This window comes from Eleutherodactylus coqui, chromosome 9 (assembly GCF_035609145.1).
Source record: "Eleutherodactylus coqui strain aEleCoq1 chromosome 9, aEleCoq1.hap1, whole genome shotgun sequence".
NCBI classification, from domain to species: Eukaryota; Metazoa; Chordata; class Amphibia; order Anura; family Eleutherodactylidae; genus Eleutherodactylus; species Eleutherodactylus coqui.
The window spans coordinates 155,785,804-155,813,446 of record NC_089845.1 but is presented as its reverse complement, the minus strand read 5'-3'; the positions used below and the strand labels follow the sequence as shown (position 1 = coordinate 155,813,446).

The window sequence follows — 27,643 nt, the reverse complement described above, 5'->3', positions numbered from 1 at the left end:
CAAGGAGCACCCGAGCATTTTGGTGCTCGCTCATCTCTACTGGACATCAAGGAATAAATCAGTAAAGCATTAGCCACCATGAACACAGATAAGCAGTAGCCACCAGGGACCAGGATATAAAACCGCTAGCCACCCGAGATAAGAATATTAAACCACTAGCCACCAAGAACCAGGATATCAAATTACTACTCCTGAGGTACTTGAATATCAAACCACAGGCCACCAGGGCTTAGGATATTAAACCACTAGTCACCAAGGACTAGGATATAAAACCATTAGGTACAAAGGAATAGGATATCAATCTACTAGTCACCAGTGTGGCAATGTCTCTAAGGGGTGGGGTCGGCAACGACACTCTGGACTCCAAAAGTGAATAAAAACTTACTTCAGTCTTTATTTAAGGTGTGCTCCAGGCAACAAAGAAAAGCAACACAAAAGTCTATGCAGAAAACAGATGCAACGCTGCATCAAGCAGGGTGCTCAGATGGATTCCTCCTCAGGCTGTTAGACACTGACTCCCTGGAGCTGCAGTCTTTTATGCTCCAGTAACGGGGTCAGTGCCCAAAGCTGAGCTTCCTTAGAACTAGGGTGAAGTTCTGGACTGGACCGCCACCCTATCCAGACTAAAGGCCTAGGAGGGAGATATACTCCATCCTCAACCTCATCCTTTAACTGCCTACACCAGGGACTAGAATATTAAACCACTAGCCATCAGGGACTAGAATATCAAAGTGCTAGCCACTAGGGACTAGGATACCAAACCAGTAACTACAAGGCACTCAGATATCAAGCCACTAGGGAGTAGGATATCTACCCATGAGCCACCTGGGAATAGGATATGAAAGCACAAGCCACCAACACTTAGGATATTAAAGCATTAGCCACCAGGGACTAGGATATAAAAACCACAAGGTATAAGAGGCTAGGATATCAAACTACAAGCCACCAAGGACTGGGCTATCAATCCATTAGTTACCGGGGACTAGGATATGAAACCACTACCCACTAGAGACTAGGATATCAAACCACTATCCATGAGGAACTTGGATATGAAACCACAAGCCACGAGGGACTAGGATATCAATCCACTAGTCACGAAGGACTAGCAAATCAAACTGCTAGACATCAGGGATTATTATATTAAACCACTAGCTACGAGGAACTTGGATATCAAACCACTTGGCATTGGGGACTAGAATATGAAACCAAAAGCCACCAGGGACTAGGATATTAAACAAGCAGGTACTGGGATATCAAACGACTAGCTATGAGGGACTAGGTTATGCCAAGCCACCAAGGACTGAGATATCAAGCCACCAAGGACTAACACATTAAAATAATGATTGGTAAATTAAACCACTAATGTACAGGTTAGTAGGCTACCATGTTATTCCATTGCTGGTATCCATAGTGCCAGTAAACCAAAGAGGGCAGGTTTTGCCCCTTCCTAAGTACAATAATTGTGAGTGCGTTTTGAAAAAAGTTTTCTGTGCATTCAATAAAAATTTGCCTGATTTCATTTTCTTATTAGAATTTATTGGTATATCGGGTTATTGTATATATAATAAGTAAACGGTGACGGGTCTGAATGACGGCGGTCCCAAGTGGCGATGAGGATCATAGAATTGGTCTTCATAGAGGGGGCAGGTGGTAATGACTAGAGTGTCCGTCACCAGGCCAAGATTCAGGCTATTGATGAAGCTTTATATTGAAGTATGTGCTTGTTGGTGCTACCCCTGGCACCGGCGCCCCCTAGCTACACCCCTGTGCACTTCTTATTCAGCACAATACGACCTCTTCATCACCGTCTGGTTTCAGTGATACCAGAGTGGCCCATGCACCTTTCCTGTATATGTAAAGTCTTGCATAAGATGACACACAAATGTCTCAATGCGTCTCCTGCAGATCTGGACGGACGATAGAGTACAATGATTTATCAGCTCAGATATAGGATGAGTTCATCAGAAACTTTCCACCAGTATAGAAGCTCACGGTGATGTTAAAGGAAGAGCCAAAGGCTGAGTATGACCAGGCAGGGGATGAGTCCTCCGGAAATGCGACTGATACCGGGAGAATTATTGTGTCCGGTGTAGTTTGTGTAGCGCTCATAGAGGTTGTTACACAGATTCCCTACGCAGCAATACACCTGATCTTCTTGGCCTAGGGCATTGGGGTCACTCGGGAAGCAGCTCTGGGCGCAGTCTCTGGTCACAATCTCTTCTCCGGACACAAAAGGATATCCTGGAATATAGAAAATAAGACGTTTCTACAAGATGTTGGCCCCCCCTATGGCAAAAAGTATAGCAACAATAGCCTAGCAGAGGGCAATAATGTAATTACCCCTGGCAATGAATAGAATGGCCAGCACTGGATTGGGATAGGGGTATGTCCCAGCAATAGACCCCCACCATGATTATATTGTTGCAAGGGAAACTGATATGTAAAATGGCGCTATCAGAATCGAAGGACCCCTTTAACTGCCATTTATAAAGTAAGCAAATATGGATGAATCAAAGACTATCAGTGACACTAGAGCCCTGTGACCAGGTATTTGTAGGTGTTCCCCGATATAAAGCCGCAGCTTCAGGGTTCCCGTACCTTCCAATATGGAGAGGAAAAACCACAGCACTTTGCTTCAAAGGCTCAAAAGTATTCATCTTCAAAAGGAGCGCTGAGGATTTCCCCTCTCTGTGAGTCAACTCACATTTTTGTGACCTCTTGGCGACATCCAACCTACATCAGATATGTATGCGGTTTGTATGGTATGGAGTCAGGAGCCAACCCAACTCCATACTTGGCGTATGTCGGCTGTCCAGTTGCAATGGTCGCAATTGGAGATAACGCCAAACACAGCCTTTAACCACTTAGATGCTGCTACCAATTCTGACAGCGGCATTTCAAGGATCCAACAGAAGGTGGGGCTCCTTCTGGCTTCCAAACACCCCCCACACATACAATGACATCGATAGGTTGTCGTTCAGGTACCATTGCAGCCATCTGTTCCTCCCACTCCCATCTGCTAGACTTTCCCCAAGCTGCACCAGTTCTCTGGAATGCACTACCCTGGACAATCAGGTTAATTCCCAACACTCACGGTTTTACATGCACCCTAAAAGCAAACCCTTTTTTTTAAGAGAGGCCTATCACATCCCTTAATACAGGGTTATTAGCCATGATCTTCAGAATGTGACCCCCCATAACTCCCGTTTAATGACACTCAGATACAGAAATTTTATATCAATGGAAACAGAAACTCAGAATGTTTGGTTGCAAACCTTCCTGCCATATACGTCATAGCGGATCACGACTGATGCAATGGCTTTTGGGATCATGGTTGGTGGTAAGGGCGTCAGGTAGACTCTAATTGCAAGGCATGAGGTCCAGGGCATGTGGAGGCCGATGAAGAAGCTCACCACCTGCACCGACAATCCATGTGTTTGGTAGTCGCTGCTCACTTCTGACTTCATTATGATAATAGGAGGGGGGGGGGTACCCCGTTCTCTTGGAAGATGAACCTGGGATTTCCTGTTCTGGCCATAGCAGTAGCCATATCTATAGGTTGTCCGGGTATGAAATCCCCAGGATTGTTTCCTCATGGAAGAAGAGGGGAACGGACACTTTCCTACAGGTTATAGCGCAAAACACATCACCTCTGGGGGTCTCACATAGGCTGGGTTCACACAGGGCGGAATCCCGTCGGAAATCTTGCGGTTCTGCTGCAGCCAAAAACGGTGAGATTTACGCCGGGAAAGCGCAGCTTCAATACCCGCAGGTTTTTGAGAGGCTTGGTGGCATGCTTTTCCATTGCAGCCGGCGCTCCCATAGAGAGGAGTGCGGGCGCAATGGAAAAAAAAATAGACATGCTGCGACCGGGGAATCCACGCTGCAGCGACGGCTAATGCCGGCTTTGCCACGACTAATTGGCCGTCCCGTGTGGACGAGATTTTTGACAAATCTCGTCCACGTGGCTGGCTAAGCAGACTTGGCACTGCGAAATTCCGCAAAGAATTTGCACGGCAAATCAGCCCTGTGTGAACCCAGCATACAGTCCACATAGACAGGCGGGCTTCCCCTCCCCCACATTCTGACATAATGTTTGTTGCCCAAAAAGTGGAAAGCGGATTCATCACTGAACACTGAAGACCTCATGAAACTTTACATACACTCGGGGAAAGAATGTCGCCGCACTTTGTCCTCCGGTTTCAGGAGCTTGAGTGATGAAAGCTGCGCTGTGATTGGTTGCTACGGGCAACAAGGATCATCTTATGTTAGACAGTTTTGCTAAATAAACATTTTTGAGTTTCTGTTATCATTAATATCAAATTTATGTATCTGAGTGTCATTAACCCCTTAATGCTTCAGAACATACATTGTATGGCTCTGTATGGAGGGGAATCCGGGGTCTGCTTCTTACAGCTGACACCTACCCGCAACAGCTTCAATTATCATCAGCTGCTGATCAGAGATGTTAACCCTTTAAATTCTGACAGCGGCATTTAAATGCCCTGATTGATTTTTGGGGGGTCCCAAACGGCCCCACACAATGAGATCGCGGGGTGCCGTGCGGTTGCCATGGCAGCCAGGGGCCTTTTGAAAATCCAAAGGGCTGCCATAACAGTGCCGATCAAGCCATGCCTACGGCTTGGCTTGATAGAATGCCTCAGATTGTGGTACAATGTAATGCTATGGAATTACATCATACTGCAGGGGCGATCAAAGCAGCGAATGTTCTAAGTGCTAAAAATGCAAAAATCTATTTTAAAAAAGTTTAAAAATCAAAACTAATAAAAGTCAAAATAAAACCTTTTGTCATTTTTATAATAGAATAATTTTAGAAAAAAAAAACGAAAACATAAAAGTCTGACCTGTCTAAGGCTAGTTCTACATGGGAAAATCACGGCAAAACCGGGTCTTTGTTCCCACAATTTTTGAGTGTCAGCAATTAGAGATGAGCGAGCACCAAAATGCTCGGGTGCTCGTTACTCGGGATGAAATTTTCGCAATGCTCGAGGGTTCGTTTCGAGTAACGAACCCCATTGAAGTCAATGGGCGACCCGAGCATTTTTGTATATCGCCGATGCTCGCTAAGGTTTTCGTTTGTGAAAATCTAGGCAATTCAAGAAAGTGATGGGAACGACACAGCAACGGATAGGGCAGGCGAGGGGCTACGTGTTGGGCTGCATCTCAAGTTCACAGGTCCCACTATTAAGCCACAATACCGGCAAGAGTGGGCCCCCCCCCCCCGCGCACTGTCAGCGTAAAGATCGTTCTCCTCTGCCATAGCTGTAACAGAGATTATTCTAAAAAAAAAGCATTTCTGATAGAGATGAGCGAGCATACTCGTCCGAGCTTGATACTCGTTCGAGTATTAGGGTGTTCAAGATGCTCGTTACTCGTAACGAGTACCACGCAATGTTCGGGTTACTTTCACTTTCTTCCCTGAGAAATTTACGCGCTTTTCTGGCCAATAGAAAGACAGGGAAGGCATTACAACTTCCCCCTGCGACGTTCAAGCCCTATACCACCCCCCTGCAGTGAGTGGCTGGCGAGATCAGGTGTCACCCGAGTATAAAAATCGGCCCCTCCCGCGGCTCACCACAGATGCATTCTGAGATTAGTTCAGGGAAAGTGCTATCGTGTTGGAGCTGCTATAGGGAGAGTGTTAGGAGTATTTTAGGTTTCAAGAACCCCAGCAGCAGCAGCAGCGCCGACCCCATTGAGAACATATAGAAGACAAATCCTTCTTCTCTGCCACAGCTGTAACAGCTGTAGCAGAGAAGAATGATGTTTGCCCATTGAATTCAATGGAGCCAGCAATACAGCAGGTTCCACTGAATGCAATGGGCTGCCGGCGATCGCGGGATGAATTGTCGGGAAGGGGTTAAATATATAAGCCCTTCCCTGCAATTCATCCAGAAATGTGTTACAATAAAAATATATACCGGCGTATAAGACGACGGGGCGTATAAGACGACCCCCCAACTGTCACCTTATACGCCGGTAATACAGCGGAGCAAAGAATAAAAATCATTACTTACTTCTTCTGACGTTCTGCGGCGCTCCTGCAGGCTGTTGCTCCCTCCTGGTCCACGGCAGAGTATTGCTTTATGGACGCAGGGCTTGAAATCCCCGCCTCCAGAAACACAGCCAATCACAGCCATTCAATGACATCATTGTCATTGGCTGTGATTGGCTGAAGGCACGTGTGTTTCTGGAGGCGGGGATTTAAAGCCCTCCGTAGAGAAATCAATGCTCTGCCGGGAACCAGGAGGGAGCAACAGCCTGCAGGAGCACCGCAGAACACCAGGAGGGAGTGACAGCCTGCAGGAGCACCGCAGAACGTCAGAAGAAGTAAGTAATGATTTTTATTCTTTGCTCCACTGTATTGCCGGCGTATAAGGTGACAGTTGGGGGGTCGTCTTATACGCCCCATCGCCTTATACGCCGGTATATATTTTTATTGTAACACATTTCTGGATGAATTGCAGGGAAGGGGTTATATATTTAACCCCTTCCTGACAATTCATCCTGCGATCGCCGGCAGCCCATTGCTTTCAGTGGAACCTGCTGTATTGCCGGCTCCATTGAATTCAATGGGCAAACATCGTTCTTCTCTGCCACAGCTGTTACAGCTGTGGCAGAGAAGAAGGATTTGTCTTCTATATGTTCTCAATGGGGTCGGCGCTGCTGCCGCCGGCCCCATTGAGCGCATATAGAGAAGATTTATGGCCTTAAGAAGGACCGTTGGGGTTCTTGAAACCTAAAATACTCCTAACGCTCTCCCTATAGCAGCTCCAACACGATAGCACTTTCCCTGAACTAATGTCAGAATGCATCTGTGGCGAGCCGCGGGAGGGGCAGATGTTTATACTTGGGTGACACCTGATCTCGCCAGCCACTCACAGCAGGGGGGTGGTATAGGGCTTGAACGTCGCAGGGGGAAGTTGTAATGCCTTCCCTGTCTTTCTATTGGCCAGAAAAGCGCGAAAATTTCTCAGGGAAGAAAGTGAAAGTAACCCGAACATCGCGTGGTACTCGTTACGAGTAACGAGCATCTCGAACACCCTAATACTCGGACGAGTATCAAGCTCGGACGAGTATGCTCGCTCATCTCTATCAGAAATGCTTTTTTTTTAGAATAATCTCGCATCGTTGCCGCCCCCGCGATTAAATTGCACAATTTCTTATGTTAGTAATGTTAAAGTCGCATGGCAACGCAATGTTGTGCGTCGTGATGTGATAAAAAGAAGGCCCCATAGGTAAACATGGGAGATAAAAAAACGCATATCGCACAGAGATAGAGCATGCCGTTATTTTTTGTTCTCGCAGCATCGCATGAGTGAAAACATCACTAATGGAAGAAAACTACTGGTTTCATAAATTTGCTTTTTTACTCATTCTTGCATCGCGTGAAAATCGCATGATTTTATCGCCCGTGTGAAATCACCCTAAAGTGTGATTTTAACATTAGAAAGTCCTATTGACTTTTGCGATAAAAAAAATCACGGGGGGCAGCGATGCGATGCGAGTTTATTCTAAAAAGGAGCATTGCTGGCGCTCAAAATTCACAGAAACCAAGATGTTTTTCTCGCGATCACCCATGTGGAACTAGCCTTAGTAACACATTATTTATCCCGCACGGTGAACGCCAGCAGAAAAAAATATATATAATGCCAGAATTGCGCTTTTTTGGTCTCCAATAAAAAATGTAATAGAAAGCGATCAAAAAGTCATATGAACTGCAATATGGTACCAAAGGAAACTACGAGAGATCCCACAGAAAATGAGCCAACAGACAATTAAACGGAAAAATAACAAAGTTCTTGCTGTCAGAAGATGGCGGCAGAAAATAATTACGTTTTTTCAAAAATATTTTATATTTTAAAAGTAGTACAGCAAAAAAGAAAAAAAGTATATAAATCTGGTATCACAGCAATCGGAGCGACCCGCAGAATAAAGCTATCAGGCCATTTTTGTTGCAGTGTGCACATCATAGGAACACCCTGTGGCACTTCTGCATATGCATAGATACGGCTGGTGAGCGGCTCACACAGCGCTATGTATATATGTATAGTACACTATTCTTTGTTCTATGGCCTGATTCTACAGAACCAGCACTGATAGCTTTTGTGCCTCATGGATTGTAAGCTCTTGTGAGCAGGGCCCTCACCCCTATCGGTGAAACTGTCTATTAGATTAATACTATATGTGATACCCTCTTCTGACTTGTACAGCTCTGCAGAATATGTTGGCGCTATAGAAATAAAGAGTATTATTATATATTATTACATACACACTTTGTGATTTGCAAGGTGACTGCGGTTTACACGTTTCTATAAAACAGAAGGTCAGAGAACGAGGCAGAAAATAGAAGGCAAACTGCAGCTGACTGTACACGTGGGGTGTGCAGGGTGACAGCTCCCACATCATCATCACCCCATAACCAGATCTACCAGGATGATGGGCGCTGCCCTAATAATACCCACTTATAAAGCCACTTCAGTTGGATTATAGAGACTGACAGGCAATGCACCATGGGGATAAAGTATGTAAATGAGCTCTCCCCCATAAGGCAGAGATATGTCTCCTACCGGCCAAACCAGAGACTCCAATCAAGTGTGTCACTGCACAGTGAGAGAGGAAAGGTTTACTCTCTGAGACTCATTGCCAGGAAGAGCTAGAAGAGGGGCAGAGGATGAGCCCCTGGTTGAGCAGAGGAATCCACAGCAGGAAATCTGATATGGATGGCAATGGAAGACAACAGGCAATTAAAGAAGGTGGAGACTAAAACAGTTGAGATTACAAGAGACAACCCAAAGTGAGTGCAGAGGATGAGGCCTCCCAAATGTCCTGGATTAGGTGGGACAGTTCCAGATTTAGGACACAGTCTTGCCATCCCGTTCCCACCCCCAACAGCCCCCAGCAGGTCCTACTACAGAAATGCTGTTCATCAGCCGCCACAGTGACCTGACTGGTGTTACAATCCTCTGTTAAGGCCCGACCACACTGTCTGCTGCACCATCCATTTCACATATAAAGTGCAGAAGTGTGTCCCTGCATGACCGCGGGTCTCTGGGCCCGAACTCGGAGCATCATATGCACATATTATTCTTCAAGTTCGGGTCTGGAGACCCACAGTCTGGCCAAGACATACTTCTGCATTCCGTACATAAATCGGATGGTGCAGCAGACAGTGTGGTTGGGCCTTAAAGGGGTTTTCTGGTCCAAATTACTATTGATGACCTATCATCAGGATAGGTCATCAATAGTTGATCGGCCAAGGTCCGCCGCTTGGGACCCAGACCAATTAACTGTGTGGGCCCAAGCTGTCAGTGGCCCAATAACAGAGGTCGGCACAGAAGCCCGATCTCTGTGTATTTAGAGCAGAAGTCTCCTCGCCAAGCTCCCATGTAGTGGCTGGCGCTGGTAACTGCAGGCACGGCTCTCATTGAAATCAATGAGAGCAGTGCCTGCAGTTAATAGGGCCAGCCACTAAATGGTAGGTCGGCGTGGAGATTTCCACTCTGACCCCTATTATTGCGGCGCTGACAGCTTGCGCTCGCACAGCTGATAGGTTGGAGTCCCGAATGGCGGACTCCGGCCAATCAACTATTGATGACCTTTCCTGGTGATAGGTCATCAATAGTTTTTTTGACCGGAAAACCCCATTAAGAAGCAGCTTGGACTCCAGGCTGATACAGGTTCCCAACTGATACATTGTAACAAAATCATTAGGTCAGGAGAGAGATTTGTGATCATGATGTTTTAGAAGGTTGGACTACATTCACTTGTAACAAACCCTCAGCTGAATTAGGTCAGGATGTAAAACGGGTTTGTGAACAATCATAGTCCCATTCACTGAAAGCAAGCATAAATCTTGCGGATGATAAGGAAGTGATGCAGAATGTATTTTAGAAAGTAGCAGAGCTTTTCATTCCACACTGATGTTTTATTCCTATGAGGTTGCACCGTCCCTTCAGATCGGTCCGCTCACCGGTGTTTGGGCTGAAGGTGACCGTCTTGCAGACTCTGCTCTCCTCCGGACATTCCTTGATTTGGTTGCATTTCTGGACTTCACTTCCTTCATAGCAAAAATAACAATGAAGAGACTGAGCTGAATGGAGACAAGAAACAAGGAGGACGGTAAGTCACAGATGAGGGCAGACACAGGAGAGACCACCAATAACGAACGGCAAGCGCTGCTGAGGATATACACTGTGTGAGAGGAGGGGAAGCCGGTGAGCGAGTCCTATCTGCTACATCACATGTTACTTTGTGCGCTCTCAGATATACAGTATATAAAGCATGGCTACGTATCGTTGTTACGGGGGCAGGAGAGCTAGCAGTAATACACACACTGAGAACACTACAGTGGATATTACAGCTCCAGAACAGCTTCAGTATGTTAGGTCTGTGTGATGGACTATAGACGGAGAGAAAAATAGTAGTTATATTCTTGCACATAGGGGGCAGTATTATAGTAGTTATATTCTTGTACATGGGGGGCAGTATTATAGTAGTTATATTCTTGTACATAGGGGGCAGTATTATAGTAGTTATATTCTTGTACATAGGAGACAGTATTAGAGTAGTTATATTCTTGTACATAGGGGGCAGTATTATAGTAGTTATATTCTTGTACATAGGGGGCAATATTATAGTAGTTATATTCTTGTTTATATGGAGCAGTATTATAGTAGTTATATTTTTGTACATAGGAGGCAGTATTATAGTAGTTATATTCTTGTACATAGGGGGCAGTATTATAGTAGGTATATTCTTGTACATAGGGAGCAGTATTATAGTAGGTATATTCTTATACATAGTGAGATAGAACTATAGTAGTTATATTCTTGTACATAGGAGGCAGTATTATAGTAGTTATATTCTTGTTTATACGGAGCAGTATTATAGTAGTTATATTCTTGTACATAGGAGACAGTATTAGAGTAGTTATATTCTTGTACATAGGAGGCAGTATTATAGTAGCTATATTCTTGTACATAGGGGGCAGTATTATAGTATATTCTTGTACATAGGGAGTAGTATTATAGTAGTTATATTCTTGTACATAGGGAGCAGTATTATAGTAGTTATATTCTTGTACATAGGAGGCAGTATTATAGTAGTTATATTCTTGTTTATACGGAGCAGTATTATAGTAGTTATATTCTTGTACATAGGAGACAGTATTAGAGTAGTTATATTCTTGTACATAGGAGGCAGTATTATAGTAGCTATGTTCTTGTACATAGGGGGCAGTATTATAGTATATTCTTGTACATAGGGAGTAGTGTTATAGTAGTTATATTCTTGTACATACGGGGCAGTATTATAGTAGTTATGTTCTTGTACATAGGGAGCAGTATTATAGTAGTTATATTCTTGTACATAGGAGGCAGTATTATAGTAGTTATACTCTTGTACATAGAGGGCAGTATTATAGTAGTTATATTCTTGTACATAGGAGGCAGTATTATAGTAGTTATATTCTTGTACATAGGGAGCAGTATTATAGGAGTTATATTCTTGTACATAGGATCAGTATTATAGTAGTTATATTCTTGTACATAGGAGCAGTACTATAGTAGTTATATTCTTGTACATAGGATCAGTATTATAGTAGTTATATTCTTGTACATAGGAGCAGTATTATAGTAGTTATATTCTTGTACATAGGAGCAGTATTATAGTAGTTATATTGTTGTAAATATGAGGCAGTATTATATTAGTTATATTCTTGTACATAGGGGGCAGTATTATAGTAGTTATATTCTTGTAAATAGGGGGCAGTATTATAGTAGTTATATTCTTGTACATAGGGGCAGTATTATAGAAGCTATATTCTTGTACATAGGGGGCAGTATTATAGTATATTCTTGTACATAGGGAGTAGTATTATAGTAGTTATATTCTTGTACATAGGGGGCAGTATTATAGTAGTTATATTCTTGTACATAGGGAGCAGTATTATAGTAGTTATATTCTTGTACACAGGAGCAGTATTATAGTAGTTATACTCTTGTACATAGAGGGCAGTATTATAGTAGTTATATTCTTGTACATAGGAGGCAGTATTATAGTAGTTATATTCTTGTACATAGGGAGCAGTATTATAGGAGTTATATTCTTGTACATAGGATCAGAATTATAGTAGTTATATTCTTGTACATAGGAGCAGTATTATAGTAGTTATATTCTTGTACATAGGGGGCAGTATTATAGTAGTTATATTCTTGTACATAGGGGGCAGTATTATAGTAGTTATATTCTTGTACATAGGGAGCAGTATTATAGTAGTTATATTCTTGTACACAGGAGCAGTATTATAGTAGTTATACTCTTGTACATAGAGGGCAGTATTATAGTAGTTATATTCTTGAACATAGGATCAGTATTATAGTAGTTATATTCTTGTACATAGGAGCAGTATTATACTAGTTATATTCTTGTACATAGGAGCAGTATTATAGTAGTTATATTGTTGTAAATATGAGGCAGTATTATATTAGTTATATTCTTCTACATAGGGGGCAGTATTATAGTAGTTATATTCTTGTACATAGGGGGCAGTATTATAGTAGTTATATTCTTGTACATAGGGGCAGTATTATAGTAGTTATATTCTTGTACATAGGGGCCAGTATTATAGAAGTTATATTCTTGTACATAGGGGCCAATATTATAGTAGTTATATTCTTGTACATAGGGGCCATTATTATAGTAGTTATATTCTTGTACATAGGGAGCAGTATTATAGTAGTTATATTCTTGTACACAGGAGCAGTATTATAGTAGTTATACTCTTGTACATAGAGGGCAGTATTATAGTAGTTATATTCTTGTACATAGGAGGCAGTATTATAGTAGTTATATTCTTGTACATAGGGAGCAGTATTATAGGAGTTATATTCTTGTACATAGGATCAGAATTATAGTAGTTATATTCTTGTACATAGGAGCAGTATTGTAGTAGTTATATTCTTGTACATAGGGGGCAGTATTATAGTAGTTATATTCTTGTACATAGGGAGCAGTATTATAGTAGTTATATTCTTGTACACAGGAGCAGTATTATACTAGTTATACTCTTGTACATAGAGGGCAGTATTATAGTAGTTATATTCTTGTACATAGGAGGCAGTATTATAGTAGTTATATTCTTGTACAAAGGGAGCAGTATTATAGTAGTTATATTCTTGTACATAGGATCAGTATTATAGTAGTTATATTCTTGTACATAGGAGCAGTATTATACTAGTTATATTCTTGTACATAGGAGCAGTATTATAGTAGTTATATTCTTGTACATAGGGGGCGGTATTATAGTAGTTATATTCTTGTACATAGGGGCCAGTATTATAGAAGTTATATTCTTGTACATAGGGGCCAATATTATAGTAGTTATATTCTTGTACATAGGGGCCATTATTATAGTAGTTATATTCTTGTACATAGGGAGCAGTATTATAGTAGTTATATTCTTGTACACAGGAGCAGTATTATAGTAGTTATACTCTTGTACATAGAGGGCAGTATTATAGTAGTTATATTCTTGTACATAGGAGGCAGTATTATAGTAGTTATATTTTTGTACATAGGGAGCAGTATTATAGGAGTTATATTCTTGTACATGGGAGACAGTATTATAGTAGTTATATAATTGTACATAGGGGGCAGTATTATAGTAGTTATATTCTTGTACATAGGAGGCAGTATTATAGTAGCTATATTCTTGTACATAGGAGGCAGTATTATAGTAGTTATATTCTTGTTTATACGGAGCAGTATTATAGTAGTTATATTTCTGTACCTGTACATAGGAGGCAGTATTATAGTAGTTAAATTCTTGTACATAGGAGACAGAATTATAGTAGTTATATTCTTGTACATAGGGGGCAGTATTATAGTAGTTATATTCTTGTACATAGGGAGCAGTATTATAGTAGTTATATTCTTGTACACAGGAGCAGTATTATAGTAGTTATACTCTTGTACATAGAGGGCAGTATTATAGTAGTTATATTCTTGTACATAGGAGGCAGTATTATAGTAGTTATATTCTTGTACATAGGGAGCAGTATTATAGTAGTTATATTCTTGTACATAGGATCAGTATTATAGTAGTTATATTCTTGTACATAGGAGCAGTATTATACTAGTTATATTCTTGTACATAGGAGCAGTATTATAGTAGTTATATTGTTGTAAATATGAGGCAGTATTATATTAGTTATATTCTTGTACATAGGGGGCAGTATTATAGTAGTTATATTCTTGTACATAGGGGGCAGTATTATAGTAGTTATATTCTTGTACATAGGGGGCAGTATTATAGTAGTTATATTCTTGTACATAGGGGCCAGTATTATAGAAGTTATATTCTTGTACATAGGGGCCAATATTATAGTAGTTATATTCTTGTACATAGGGGCCATTATTATAGTAGTTATATTCTTGTACATAGGGAGCAGTATTATAGTAGTTATATTCTTGTACACAGGAGCAGTATTATAGTAGTTATACTCTTGTACATAAAGGGCAGTATTATAGTAGTTATATTCTTGTACACAGGAGGCAGTATTATAGTAGTTATATTCTTGTACATAGGGAACAGTATTATAGGAGTTATATTCTTGTACATGGGAGACAGTATTATAGTAGTTATATTCTTGTACATAGGGGCCATTATTATAGTAGTTATATTCTTGTACATAGGGAGCAGTATTATAGTAGTTATATTCTTGTACACAGGAGCAGTATTATAGTAGTTATACTCTTGTACATAGGGGGCAGTATTATAGTAGTTATATTCTTGTACATAGGAGGCAGTATTATAGTAGTTATATTTTTGTACATAGGGAGCAGTATTATAGGAGTTATATTCTTGTACATGGGAGACAGTATTATAGTAGTTATATAATTGTACATAGGGGGCAGTATTATAGTAGTTATATTCTTGTACATAGGAGGCAGTATTATAGTAGCTATATTCTTGTACATAGGAGGCAGTATTATAGTAGTTATATTCTTGTTTATACGGAGCAGTATTATAGTAGTTATATTTCTGTACCTGTACATAGGAGGCAGTATTATAGTAGTTAAATTCTTGTACATAGGAGACAGAATTATAGTAGTTATATTCTTGTACATAGGGGGCAGTATTATAGTAGTTATATTCTTGTACACAGGAGCAGTATTATAGTAGTTATACTCTTGTACATAGAGGGCAGTATTATAGTAGTTATATTCTTGTACATAGGAGGCAGTATTATAGTAGTTATATTCTTGTACATAGGGAGCAGTATTATAGTATTTATATTCTTGTACATAGGATCAGTTTTATAGTAGTTATATTCTTGTACATAGGAGCAGTATTATACTAGTTATATTCTTGTACATAGGAGCAGTATTATAGTAGTTATATTGGTGTAAATATGAGGCAGTATTATATTAGTTATATTCTTGTACATAGGGGGCAGTATTATAGTAGTTATATTCTTGTACACAGGGGGCAGTATTATACTAGTTATATTCTTGTACATAGGGGGCAGTATTATAGTAGTTATATTCTTGTACATAGGGGCCAGTATTATAGAAGTTATATTCTTGTACATAGGGGCCAATATTATAGTAGTTATATTCTTGTACATAGGGGCCATTATTATAGTAGTTATATTCTTGTACATAGGGAGCAGTATTATAGTAGTTATATTCTTGTACACAGGAGCAGTATTATAGTAGTTATACTCTTGTACATAAAGGGCAGTATTATAGTAGTTATATTCTTGTACACAGGAGGCAGTATTATAGTAGTTATATTCTTGTACATAGGGAACAGTATTATAGGAGTTATATTCTTGTACATGGGAGACAGTATTATAGTAGTTATATTCTTGTACATAGGGGGCAGTATTATAGTAGTTATATTCTTGTACATAGGATCAGTATTATAGTAGTTATATTCTTGTACATAGGAGCAGTATTATACTAGTTATATTCTTGTACATAGGAGCAGTATTATAGTAGTTATATTGGTGTAAATATGAGGCAGTATTATATTAGTTATATTCTTGTACATAGGGGGCAGTATTATAGTAGTTATATTCTTGTACACAGGGGGCAGTATTATAGTAGTTATATTCTTGTACATAGGGGGCAGTATTATAGTAGTTATATTCTTGTACATAGGAGCAGTATTATACTAGTTATATTCTTGTACATAGGAGCAGTATTATAGTAGTTATATTGTTGTAAATATGAGGCAGTATTATATTAGTTATATTCTTGTACATAGGGGGCAGTATTATAGTAGTTATATTCTTGTACATAGGGGGCAGTATTATAGTAGTTATATTCTTGTACATAGGGGGCAGTATTATAGTAGTTATATTCTTGTACATAGGGGCCAGTATTATAGAAGTTATATTCTTGTACATAGGGGCCAATATTATAGTAGTTATATTCTTGTACATAGGGGCCATTATTATAGTAGTTATATTCTTGTACATAGGGAGCAGTATTATAGTAGTTATATTCTTGTACACAGGAGCAGTATTATAGTAGTTATACTCTTGTACATAAAGGGCAGTATTATAGTAGTTATATTCTTGTACACAGGAGGCAGTATTATAGTAGTTATATTCTTGTACATAGGGAACAGTATTATAGGAGTTATATTCTTGTACATGGGAGACAGTATTATAGTAGTTATATTCTTGTACATAGGGGCCATTATTATAGTAGTTATATTCTTGTACATAGGGAGCAGTATTATAGTAGTTATATTCTTGTACACAGGAGCAGTATTATAGTAGTTATACTCTTGTACATAGAGGGCAGTATTATAGTAGTTATATTCTTGTACATAGGAGGCAGTATTATAGTAGTTATATTTTTGTACATAGGGAGCAGTATTATAGGAGTTATATTCTTGTACATGGGAGACAGTATTATAGTAGTTATATAATTGTACATAGGGGGCAGTATTATAGTAGTTATATTCTTGTACATAGGAGGCAGTATTATAGTAGTTATATTCTTGTTTATACGGAGCAGTATTATAGTAGTTATATTTCTGTACCTGTACATAGGAGGCAGTATTATAGTAGTTAAATTCTTGTACATAGGAGACAGAATTATAGTAGTTATATTCTTGTACATAGGGGGCAGTATTATAGTAGTTATATTCTTGTACACAGGAGCAGTATTATAGTAGTTATACTCTTGTACATAGAGGGCAGTATTATAGTAGTTATATTCTTGTACATAGGAGGCAGTATTATAGTAGTTATATTCTTGTACATAGGGAGCAGTATTATAGTAGTTATATTCTTGTACATAGGATCAGTATTATAGTAGTTATATTCTTGTACATAGGAGCAGTATTATACTAGTTATATTCTTGTACATAGGAGCAGTATTATAGTAGTTATATTGGTGTAAATATGAGGCAGTATTATATTAGTTATATTCTTGTACATAGGGGGCAGTATTATAGTAGTTATATTCTTGTACACAGGGGGCAGTATTATACTAGTTATATTCTTGTACATAGGGGGCAGTATTATAGTAGTTATATTCTTGTACATAGGGGCCAGTATTATAGAAGTTATATTCTTGTACATAGGGGCCAATATTATAGTAGTTATATTCTTGTACATAGGGGCCATTATTATAGTAGTTATATTCTTGTACATAGGGAGCAGTATTATAGTAGTTATATTCTTGTACACAGGAGCAGTATTATAGTAGTTATACTCTTGTACATAAAGGGCAGTATTATAGTAGTTATATTCTTGTACACAGGAGGCAGTATTATAGTAGTTATATTCTTGTACATAGGGAACAGTATTATAGGAGTTATATTCTTGTACATGGGAGACAGTATTATAGTAGTTATATTCTTGTACATAGGGGGCAGTATTATAGTAGTTATATTCTTGTACATAGGAGGCAGTATTATAGTAGCTATATTCTTGTACATAGGGGGCAGTATTATAGGAGTTATATTCTTGTACATAGGAGGCAGTATTATAGTAGCTATATTCTTGTACATAGGAGGCAGTATTATAGTAGTTATATTCTTGTTTATACGGAGCAGTATTATAGTAGTTATATTTCTGTACCTGTACATAGGAGGCAGTATTATAGTAGTTAAATTCTTGTACATAGGAGACAGAATTATAGTAGTTATATTCTTGTACATAGGGGGCAGTATTATAGTAGTTATATTCTTGTACATAGGAGGCAGTATTATAGTAGCTATATTCTTGTACAGAGGAGGCAGTATTATAGTAGTTATATTCTTGTTTATACGGAGCAGTAATATAGTAATATAGTAGTTATATTTCTGTACCTGTACATAGGAGGCAGTATTATAGTAGTTATATTCTTGTACATAGGAGACAGAATTATAGTAGTTATATTCTTGTACATAGGAGGAATAATTATAGTAGTTATATTCTTGTACATAGGAGGCAGTATTATAGTAGCTATATTCTTGTACATAGGGGCCATTATTATAGTAGTTATATTCTTGTACATAGGGAGCAGTATTATAGTAGTTATATTCTTGTACATAGGAGGAATAATTATAGTAGTTATATTCTTGTACATAGGAGGCAGTATTATAGTAGCTATATTCCTGTACATAGGAGGCAATATTATAGTAGTTATATTCTTGTACATAGGAGCAATATTATGGTAGTTATATTCTTGTACATAGGAGGCAGTATTATAGTAGTTATTTTCTTGTACATAGGAGACAGCATTTAGTAGTTATATTCTTGTACATAGGGGGCAGTATTATAGTAGTTATATTCTTGTACATAGGAGGCAGTATTATAGTAGTTATATTCTTGTACATAGGAGGCAGAATTATAGTAGTTATATTCTTGTTTATACGGAGCAGTATTATAGTAGTTTTATTTCTGTACCTGTACATAGGAGGCAGTATTATAGTAGTTATATTCTTGTTTATACGGAGCAGTATTATAGTAGTTATATTCTTGTACATAGGAGACAGTATTAGAGTAGTTATATTCTTGTATATAGGAGGCAGTATTATAGTAGGTATATTCTTGTACATAATAGCAGTATTATAGTAGTTATATTCTTGTACATAGGGGGCAGAATATAGTAGCTATATTCTTGTACATAGGGGGCAGTATTATAGTATATTCTTGTACATAGGGAGTAGATTTATAGTAGTTATATTCTTGTACATAGGGGGCAGTATTTTAGTAGTTATATTCTTGTACATAGGTGCCAGTATTATAGTAGTTATATTCTTGTACATAGGGGCCATTATTATAGTAGTTATATTCTTGTACATAGGGAGCAGTATTATAGTAGTTATATTCTTGTACACAGGAGCAGTATTATAGTAGTTATACTCTTGTACATAGAGGGCAGTATTATAGTAGTTATATACTTGTACATAGGAGGCAGTATTATAGTAGTTATATTCTTGTACATAGGGAGCAGTATTATAGGAGTTATATTCTTGTACATAGGATCAGTATTATAGTAGTTATATTCTTGTACATAGGAGCAGTATTATAGTAGTTATATTCTTGTACATAGGAGCAGTATTATAGTAGTTATATTGTTGTAAATATGAGGCAGTATTATATTAGTTATATTCTTGTACATAGGGGGCAGTATTATAGTAGTTATATTCTTGTACATAGGGGGCAAGTTTATAGTAGTTATATTCTTGTACATAGGGGCCAGTATTATAGAAGTTATATTCTTGTACATAGGGGCCAATATTATAGTAGTTATATTCTTGTACATAGGGGCCATTATTATAGTAGTTATATTCTTGTACATAGGGAGCAGTATTATCGTAGTTATATTCTAGTACACAGGAGCAGTATTATAGTAGTTATACTCTTGTACATAGAGGGCAGTATTATAGTAGTTATATTCTTGTACATAGGAGGCAGTATTATAGTAGTTATATTCTTGTACATAGGGAGCAGTATTATAGGAGTTATATTCTTGTACATGGGAGACAGTATTATAGTAGTTATATTCTTGTACATAGGGGGCAGTATAATAGTAGTTATATTCTTGTACATAGGAGGCAGTATTATAGTAGCTATATTCTTGTACATAGGAGGCAGTATTATAGTAGTTATATTCTTGTTTATACGGAGCAGTATTATAGTAGTTATATTTCTGTACCTGTACATAGGAGGCAGTATTATAGTAGTTATATTCTTGTACATAGGAGACAGAATTATAGTAGTTATATTCTTGTACATAGGGGGCAGTATTATAGTAGTTATATTCTTGTACATAGGAGGCAGTATTATAGTAGCTATATTCTTGTACATAGGAGGCAGTATTATAGTAGTTATATTCTTGTTTATACGGAGCAGTAATATAGTAGTCATATTTCTGTACCTGTACATAGGAGGCAGTATTATAGTAGTTATATTCTTGTACATAGGAGACAGAATTATAGTAGTTATATTCTTGTACATAGGGGGCAGGATTATAGTAGTTATATTCTTGTACATAGGGGGCAGTATTATAGTAGTTATATTCTTGTACATAGGAGACAGTATTATAGTAGTTATATTCTTGTACATAGGGGGCAGTATTATAGTAGTTATATTGTTGTACATATGAGACAGTATTATAGTAGTTGTATTGTTGTACATATGAGGCAGTATTATAGTAGCTATATTCTTGTACATAGGAGGCAGTATTATAGCAGTTATATTCTTGTTTATACGGAGCAGTATTATAGTAGTTATATTTCTGTACCTGTACATAGGAGCAGTATTATAGTAGTTATATTCTTGTACATAGGGGGCAGTATTATAGTAGTTATATTCTTGTACATAGGAGACAGTATTATAGTAGTTATATTCTTGTACATAGGGGCAGGATTTTAGTAGTTATATTCTTGTACATAGGGGGCAGTATTATAGTAGTTATATTCTTGTACATAGGGGGCAGTATTATAGTAGTTATATTCTTGTACATAGGAGGCAGTATTGTAGTAGTTATATTCTTGTACATAGGGTGCAGTATTATAGAAGTTATATTCTTGTACATAGGGGGCAGTATAATAGTAGATATATTCGTGTACTTAGGGGGCGGGATTATAATAGTTATATTCTTGTAAATAGGGGGCAGTATTAAAGTAGTTATATTCTTGTACATAGAGGGCAGAGTTATAGTAGTTATATTCTTGTACATAGGGGCAGTATTATAGTAGTTATATTCTTGTACATAGGGGGCAGTATGATGGTAGTTAATTCTTGTACATAGGGGGCAGTATTATAGTAGTTATATTCTAGTACATAGGGGGCAGTATTATAGTAGTTATATTCTAGTACATAGGGGGCAGTATTATAGTAGTTATATTCTTGTACATAGGGGCAGTATTATAGTAGTTATATTCTTGTAAATAGGGGGCAGTATTATAGTAGTTATATTCTTGTACATAGGGGGCAGTATGATGGTAGTTAATTCTTGTACATAGGGGGCTGTATTATAGTAGTTATATTCTTGTACAAAGAGGCAGTATTATAGTAATTATATTCTTGTACATAGGAGGCAGTATTATAGTAGTTATATTCCTGTACATAGGAGGCAATATTATAGTAGTTATATTCTTGTACATAGGAGCAGTATTATGGTAGTTATATTCTTGTACATAGGAGGCAGTATTATAGTAGTTATATTCTTGTACATAGGAGACAGTATTATAGTAGTTATATTCTTGTACTTAGGGGGCAGTATTATAGTAGTTTTATTGTTGTACATATGAGGCAGTATTATAGTAGTTATATTGTTGTACATATCAGGCAGTATTATAGTAGCTATATTCTTGTACATAGGAGACAGTATTATATTAGTTATATTCTTGTACATAGGGGGCAGGATTATAGTAGTTATATTCTTGTACATAGGGGGCAGTATTATAGTAGTTATATTCTTGTACATAGGGGGCAGTATTACAGTAGTTATATTCTTGTACAAAGGAGCAGTATTATAGTAGTTATATTCTTGTACATAGGAGGCAGTATTATAGTAGTTATATTCTTGTACATAGGGGGCAGTATTATAGTAGATGTATTCGTGTACATAGGGGGCGGGATTATAATAGTTATATTCTTGTAAATAGGGAGCAGTATTAAAGTAGTTATATTCTTGTACATAGAGGGCAGTATTATAGTAGTTATATTCTAGTACATAGGGGGCAGTGTTATAGTAGTTATATTCTTGTACATAGGGGCAGTATTATAGTAGTCATATTCTTGTACATAGGGGGCAGTATGATGGTAGTTAATTCTTGTACATAGGGGGCAGTATTATAGTAGTTATATTCTAGTACATAGGGGGCAGTATTATAGTAGTTATATTCTAGTACATAGGGGGCAGTATTATAGTAGTTATATTCTTGTACATAGGGGCAGTATTATAGTAGCTATATTCTTGTACATAGGGGCAGTATTATAGTAGTTATATTCTTGTACATAGGGGGCATTATGATGGTAGTTAATTCTTGTACATAGGGGGCAGTATTATAGTAGTTATATTCTTGTACATATAGGGCAGTATGATGGTAGTTAATTCTTTTACATAGGGGGCAGTATTATAGTAGTTATATTCTTGTACATAGGGGGCAGGATTATAGTAGTTATATTCTTGTACATAGGGGGCAGTATTATAGTAGTTATATTCTTGTACATAGGGGGCAGTATTACAGTAGTTATATTCTTGTACAAAGGAGCAGTATTATAGTAGTTATATTCTTGTACATAGGAGGCAGTATGATAATATTTATATTCTTGTACATAGGGTGCAGTATTATAGTAGTTATATTCTTGTACATAGGGGCAGTATTATAGTAGATATATTTGTGTACATAGGGGGCGGGATTATAATAGTTTTATTCTTGTAAATAGGGGGCAGTATTAAAGTAGTTATATTCTTGTACATAGAGGGCAGTATTATAGTAGTTATATTCTAGTACATAGGGGGCAGTGTTATAGTAGTTATATTCTTGTACATAGGGGCAGTATTATAGTAGTTATATTCTTGTACATAGGGGGCAGTATGATGGTAGTTAATTCTTGTACATATTGGGCAGTATTATAGTAGTTATATTCTAGTACATAGGGGTCAGTATTATAGTAGTTATATTCTAGGACATAGGGGGCAGTAGTATAGTAGTTATATTCTTGTACATAGGGGCAGTATTATAGTAGTTATATTCTTGTACATAGGGGGCAGTATTATAGTAGTTATATTCTTGTACATAGGGGCCAGTATTATAGAAGTTATATTCTTGTACATAGGGGCCAATATTATAGTAGTTATATTCTTGTACATAGGGGCCATTATTATAGTAGTTATATTCTTGTACATAGGGAGCAGTATTATCGTAGTTATATTCTTGTACACAGGAGCAGTATTATAGTAGTTATATTCTTGTACATAGGGGGCAGTATTATAGTAGTTATATTCTTGTACATAGGAGACAGTATTATAGTAGTTATATTCTTGTACATAGGGGCAGGATTTTAGTAGTTATATTCTTGTACATAGGGGGCAGTATTATAGTAGTTATATTCTTGTACATAGGGGGCAGTATTATAGTAGTTATATTCTTGTACATAGGAGGCAGTATTGTAGTAGTTATATTCTTGTACATAGGGTGCAGTATTATAGAAGTTATATTCTTGTACATAGGGGGCAGTATAATAGTAGATATATTCGTGTACTTAGGGGGCGGGATTATAATAGTTATATTCTTGTAAATAGGGGGCAGTATTAAAGTAGTTATATTCTTGTACATAGAGGGCAGTGTTATAGTAGTTATATTCTTGTACATAGGGGCAGTATTATAGTAGTTATATTCTTGTACATAGGGGGCAGTATGATGGTAGTTAATTCTTGTACATAGGGGGCAGTATTATAGTAGTTATATTCTAGTACATAGGGGGCAGTATTATAGTAGTTATATTCTAGTACATAGGGGGCAGTATTATAGTAGTTATATTCTTGTACATAGGGGCAGTATTATAGTAGTTATATTCTTGTAAATAGGGGGCAGTATTATAGTAGTTATATTCTTGTACATAGGGGGCAGTATGATGGTAGTTAATTCTTGTACATAGGGGGCTGTATTATAGTAGTTATATTCTTGTACAAAGAGGCAGTATTATAGTAATTATATTCTTGTACATAGGAGGCAGTATTATAGTAGTTATATTCCTGTACATAGGAGGCAATATTATAGTAGTTATATTCTTGTACATAGGAGCAGTATTATGGTAGTTATATTCTTGTACATAGGATGCAGTATTATAGTAGTTATATTCTTGTACATAGGAGACAGTATTATAGTAGTTATATTCTTGTACTTAGGGGGCAGTATTATAGTAGTTTTATTGTTGTACATATGAGGCAGTATTATAGTAGTTATATTGTTGTACATATCAGGCAGTATTATAGTAGCTATATTCTTGTACATAGGAGACAGTATTATATTAGTTATATTCTTGTACATAGGGGGCAGGATTATAGTAGTTATATTCTTGTACATAGGGGGCAGTATTATAGTAGTTATATTCTTGTACATAGGGGGCAGTATTACAGTAGTTATATTCTTGTACAAAGGAGCAGTATTATAGTAGTTATATTCTTGTACATAGGAGGCAGTATTATAGTAGTTATATTCTTGTACATAGGGGGCAGTATTATAGTAGATGTATTCGTGTACATAGGGGGCGGGATTATAATAGTCATATTCTTGTAAATAGGGAGCAGTATTAAAGTAGTTATATTCTTGTACATAGAGGGCAGTATTATAGTAGTTATATTCTAGTACATAGGGGGCAGTGTTATAGTAGTTATATTCTTGTACATAGGGGCAGTATTATAGTAGTCATATTCTTGTACATAGGGGGCAGTATGATGGTAGTTAATTCTTGTACATAGGGGGCAGTATTATAGTAGTTATATTCTAGTACATAGGGGGCAGTATTATAGTAGTTATATTCTAGTACATAGGGGGCAGTATTATAGTAGTTATATTCTTGTACATAGGGGCAGTATTATAGTAGCTATATTCTTGTACATAGGGGCAGTATTATAGTAGTTATATTCTTGTACATAGGGGGCATTATGATGGTAGTTAATTCTTGTACATAGGGGGCAGTATTATAGTAGTTATATTCTTGTACATATAGGGCAGTATGATGGTAGTTAATTCTTTTACATAGGGGGCAGTATTATAGTAGTTATATTCTTGTACATAGGGGGCAGGATTATAGTAGTTATATTCTTGTACATAGGGGGCAGTATTATAGTAGTTATATTCTTGTACATAGGGGGCAGTATTACAGTAGTTATATTCTTGTACAAAGGAGCAGTATTATAGTAGTTATATTCTTGTACATAGGAGGCAGTATTATAATAGTTATATTCTTGTACATAGGGTGCAGTATTATAGTAGTTATATTCTTGTACATAGGGGCAGTATTATAGTAGATATATTTGTGTACATAGGGGGCGGGATTATAATAGTTTTATTCTTGTAAATAGGGGGCAGTATTAAAGTAGTTATATTCTTGTACATAGAGGGCAGTATTATAGTAGTTATATTCTAGTACATAGGGGGCAGTGTTATAGTAGTTATATTCTTGTACATAGGGGCAGTATTATAGTAGTTATATTCTTGTACATAGGGGGCAGTATGATGGTAGTTAATTCTTGTACATAGGGGGCAGTATTATAGTAGTTATATTCTAGTACATAGGGGTCAGTATTATAGTAGTTATATTCTAGTACATAGGAGACAGTATTATAGTAGTTATATTCTTGTACTTAGGGGGCAGTATTATAGTAGTTTTATTGTTGTACATATCAGGCAGTATTATAGTAGTTATATTGTTGTACATATCAGGCAGTATTATAGTAGCTATATTCTTGTCCATAGGAGACAGTATTATATTAGTTATATTCTTGTACATAGGGGGCAGGATTATAGTAGTTATATTCTTGTACATAGGGGGCAGTATTATAGTAGTTATATTCTTGTACATAGGGGGCAGTATTACAGTAGTTATATTCTTGTACAAAGGAGCAGTATTATAGTAGTTATATTCTTGTACATAGGAGGCAGTATTATAGTAGTTATATTCTTGTACATAGGGGGCAGTATTATAGTAGATGTATTCGTGTACATAGGGGGCGGGATTATAATAGTTATATTCTTGTAAATAGGGAGCAGTATTAAAGTAGTTATATTCTTGTACATAGAGGGCAGTATTATAGTAGTTATATTCTAGTACATAGGGGGCAGTGTTATAGTAGTTATATTCTTGTACATAGGGGCAGTATTATAGTAGTCATATTCTTGTACATAGGGGGCAGTATGATGGTAGTTAATTCTTGTACATAGGGGGCAGTATTATAGTAGTTATATTCTAGTACATAGGGGTCAGTATTATAGTAGTTATATTCTAGTACATAGGGGGCAGTATTATAGTAGTTATATTCTTGTACATAGGGGCAGTATTATAGTAGTTATATTCTTGTACATAGGGGCAGTATTATAGTAGTTATATTCTTGTACATAGGGGGCAGTATGATGGTAGTTAATTCTTGTACATAGGGGGCAGTATTATAGTAGTTATATTCTTGTACATATGGGGCAGTATGATGGTAGGTAATTCTTTTACATAGGGGGCAGTATTATAGTAGTTATATTCTTGTACATAGGAACAGTATTATAGTAGTTATATTTTTGTACATAGGAGGCAGTATTATAGTAGTTATATTCCTGTACATAGGAGGCAGTATTTTAGTAGTTATAGTCTAGTACATAGGAGGCAGTATTATAGTAGTTATATTCTTGTACATAGGAGCAGTATTATAGTAGTTATATTCTAGTACATAGAGGACAGTATTATAGTCGTTATATACTTTTACATAGGAGGCAGTATTATAGTAGTTATATTCTTGTACATAGAGGGCAGTATTATAGTAGTTATATTCTTGTGCATAGGGAAGCAGTATTATAGTAGTTATATTCTTGTGCATTGGGGCCAGTAATATAGTAGTCATATTCTTGTACATAGGTAGCCGTATTATAGTAGTTATATTCTTGTACATAGGAGGCAGTATAACAGTAGTTATATTCTTGTACATAAGAGCAGTATTATAGTAGTTCTATTCTTGTACATAGCGGGCAGTATTATAGTAGTTATATTCTTGTGCATAGGGGCTGTATTATAGTAGTTATATTCTTGTGCATTGGGGCAGTATTATAGGAGTTATATTCTTGTACATAGGAGGCAGTATTGTAGTAGTTATATTCTTGTACATAGGGGCAGTATTATAGTAGTTATATTCTTGTACATAGGAGGCAGTATTATAGTAGTTATATTCTTGTGCATTGGGACAGTATTATAGTAGTTATATTCTTGTACATAGGAGCAGTTTTATAGTAGTTATATTGTTGTAAATATGAGGCAGTATTATATTAGTTATATTCTTGTACATAGGGGGCAGTATTATAGTAGTTATATTCTTGTACATAGGGGCAGTATTATAGTAGTTATATTCTTGTACATAGGGGCAGTATTATAGTAGCTATATTCTTGTA

At 37.1% G+C, this 27,643-nt stretch overlaps 1 protein-coding gene across 1 annotated transcript in view; it reads right to left on the bottom strand.

Annotated features, from left to right (window-relative positions):
* Window positions 1–1,536: 1,536 nt before the first annotated feature.
* The window catches only part of LOC136578726 (ly6/PLAUR domain-containing protein 2-like), a 51,471-nt gene continuing 25,364 nt past the window's right edge, over window positions 1,537–27,643 (bottom strand). Inside the window, exons 2-3 of the mRNA XM_066578902.1 lie at window positions 9,995–10,114; window positions 1,537–2,241 (exon numbers count right to left, since the gene is read on the bottom strand). Of these exons, the coding sequence (XP_066434999.1) occupies window positions 2,000–2,241; window positions 9,995–10,114 (362 nt within the window). The 3' untranslated portion in view covers window positions 1,537–1,999. The remainder of the gene's footprint in view (window positions 2,242–9,994; window positions 10,115–27,643) is intronic.